Source organism: Sinocyclocheilus rhinocerous, unplaced genomic scaffold, assembly GCF_001515625.1.
Source record: "Sinocyclocheilus rhinocerous isolate Xijiao unplaced genomic scaffold, SAMN03320098_v1.1 scaffold955, whole genome shotgun sequence".
NCBI classification, from domain to species: domain Eukaryota; kingdom Metazoa; phylum Chordata; class Actinopteri; order Cypriniformes; family Cyprinidae; genus Sinocyclocheilus; species Sinocyclocheilus rhinocerous.
This window is the reverse complement of record NW_015646369.1, coordinates 935,530-937,299: the sequence shown is the minus strand read 5'-3', so window position 1 is coordinate 937,299 and position 1,770 is coordinate 935,530. Positions and strand designations below refer to the sequence as shown.

At 40.0% G+C, this 1,770-nt stretch overlaps 1 protein-coding gene across 3 annotated transcripts in view; it reads right to left on the bottom strand.

Moving 5' to 3' along the window:
- The window catches only part of LOC107707670 (vam6/Vps39-like protein), a 22,408-nt gene that overhangs the window by 2,436 nt on the left and 18,202 nt on the right, over window positions 1-1,770 (bottom strand). For all 3 annotated transcript variants that reach the window (XM_016511749.1, XM_016511752.1, XM_016511750.1), the window contains 3 exons: window positions 1,373-1,522; window positions 836-970; window positions 494-585 (listed from right to left, as the gene is read on the bottom strand). In XM_016511749.1, the coding sequence (XP_016367235.1) occupies window positions 494-585; window positions 836-970; window positions 1,373-1,522 (377 nt within the window). The remainder of the gene's footprint in view (window positions 1-493; window positions 586-835; window positions 971-1,372; window positions 1,523-1,770) is intronic.

Below are 1,770 nucleotides of genomic sequence, written 5' to 3'. Positions count from 1 at the left end.
AGCCTTCAAACGTCAAATATACAGGGGATTGGTTACTTCTTTAAATTATAAAAAAGTAAATATATGAATGGTATTATAATGTTATACTAAAACTAAAACAATGGAAAAAACCCTTAAGATAACATGTAGAAAGAAAAAAACATATCTTAAGCGTGCAGAATAACATAAGTGGACTTTGAACGATTAATTGAACGTTTTGAACGATTACGTAATTGTGGCGTCCATAATTGTAATCGCGATTAGAAATTCGATTAATTGTGCAGCCCTAATCAACGATGCAACTTCTCTTTTTTTTCTCTCAATGCAATTTATCAGATATCAGATTTTCTATTAAATGCATTTAACTCTGTTATGTCTGTGGTCTTATGTCTTTCGCTACACACAAAAGTATACACTTTTGCATTTCAAAAAACAAAATGCGCATGGTGTGTATAAGCGAATGCATTACGGAAAAGAATCCTGCAATAATGTGAGATATTAGCATGAAGCGCACCTGTTTCCGATCTTCTTCTTGCACACTCTGCAGGTTTTCTCATCTGTGATGACACACTTCACCTGCTGGTGAAAGATACGTTCCTCCTGCACCTGCACACGGACAAAACCCATTCAAACATTATTAAATTAAACGAAACATAAGGGCCATTTTGGAGAGTAATTAGTTAGAATTAGTGATGCTTCTTATTCAACATTTAACAACTTAGCAGTTATTGCATCTTCTAGTAACATCTAGTGATTTTTCATCAAGTAACTGTGTAATCTGACAAAATGATGCAGTCACCAGTACCTTAAAAACACGGAATACAGCTTTAAAAGCAAGTGAAAACTGTTAACAAACCCGCAGGAACTCGGCCTGTAGGAGGCTCTTCAGGACCTGGTCAAAGCGCTTCCTCCCAGCCTTCTCCTCCAGCACACTCTCCAGAAAGACCTGGATCTCTCGGATCTGTGTGTTGGCTGGCAGCAGGTTTATGGCCTTATGAAAGGCAGAGAGAAACGGCGTAAGACAGCGTGCCATGGATTCTGTAAGTGATTTGAAATTGTCAAATGGCTTCAGCTTTTTTGACATCCTAACAAGATGGAACTTCAACACTACAAAGGAAAGAGGAACTAAATTCAACAGGAACATGAACAGCATACAACATGCAGTTTTTCAGTATCTCACTCTCAGTCAGCTGAGGAAAGGAAACTATCATGGTTTGGTGATAACGTCTTCAATTCCAGAATCAAATGTATATTTTCCTGTGTTCTAGCCCATGGAGAAGATGTTATGATGCTTGAGTGTTCTGGGTGCTTTTCAGAGATTTCCTATGTGGATGCTACGGTGTTCTGGGTGTTTGATAGCCTATGATATTGTTAGTATTTGGTGGATGCTCACTTTGGTGGTGTTCAGTTTGCTGTGGTGGAGCTGAAGAACTTTCAGGGCCGCCTGGAGGTTTGCCTGTGGCTCACATAACTCCATCTTTATGGGCCCGAGGAAGTGCACGTCCGGAGGAGACAGATACATGCGCAGCAGGGACAGATACACCTACAGACAGGAGAGACACACGGCACCTCTGTTAACATTGAAATGATGCGATTTCAAGTTCTCCTTTCTCTTTGGAGTGTTACAAGCTGTTCGTGAATAGATAAGATCCCTAAAGTTGCAAAGACTAAAGTCTCAAACCCAAAGAGATATTCTTTATCAAAGTTAAGACTATTCCACGCCCTCCTAAAACGCCTCGTTTAAACACGCCCCCACATGTCTACGTCACTGTGTGGGAAGATTTGCATAAC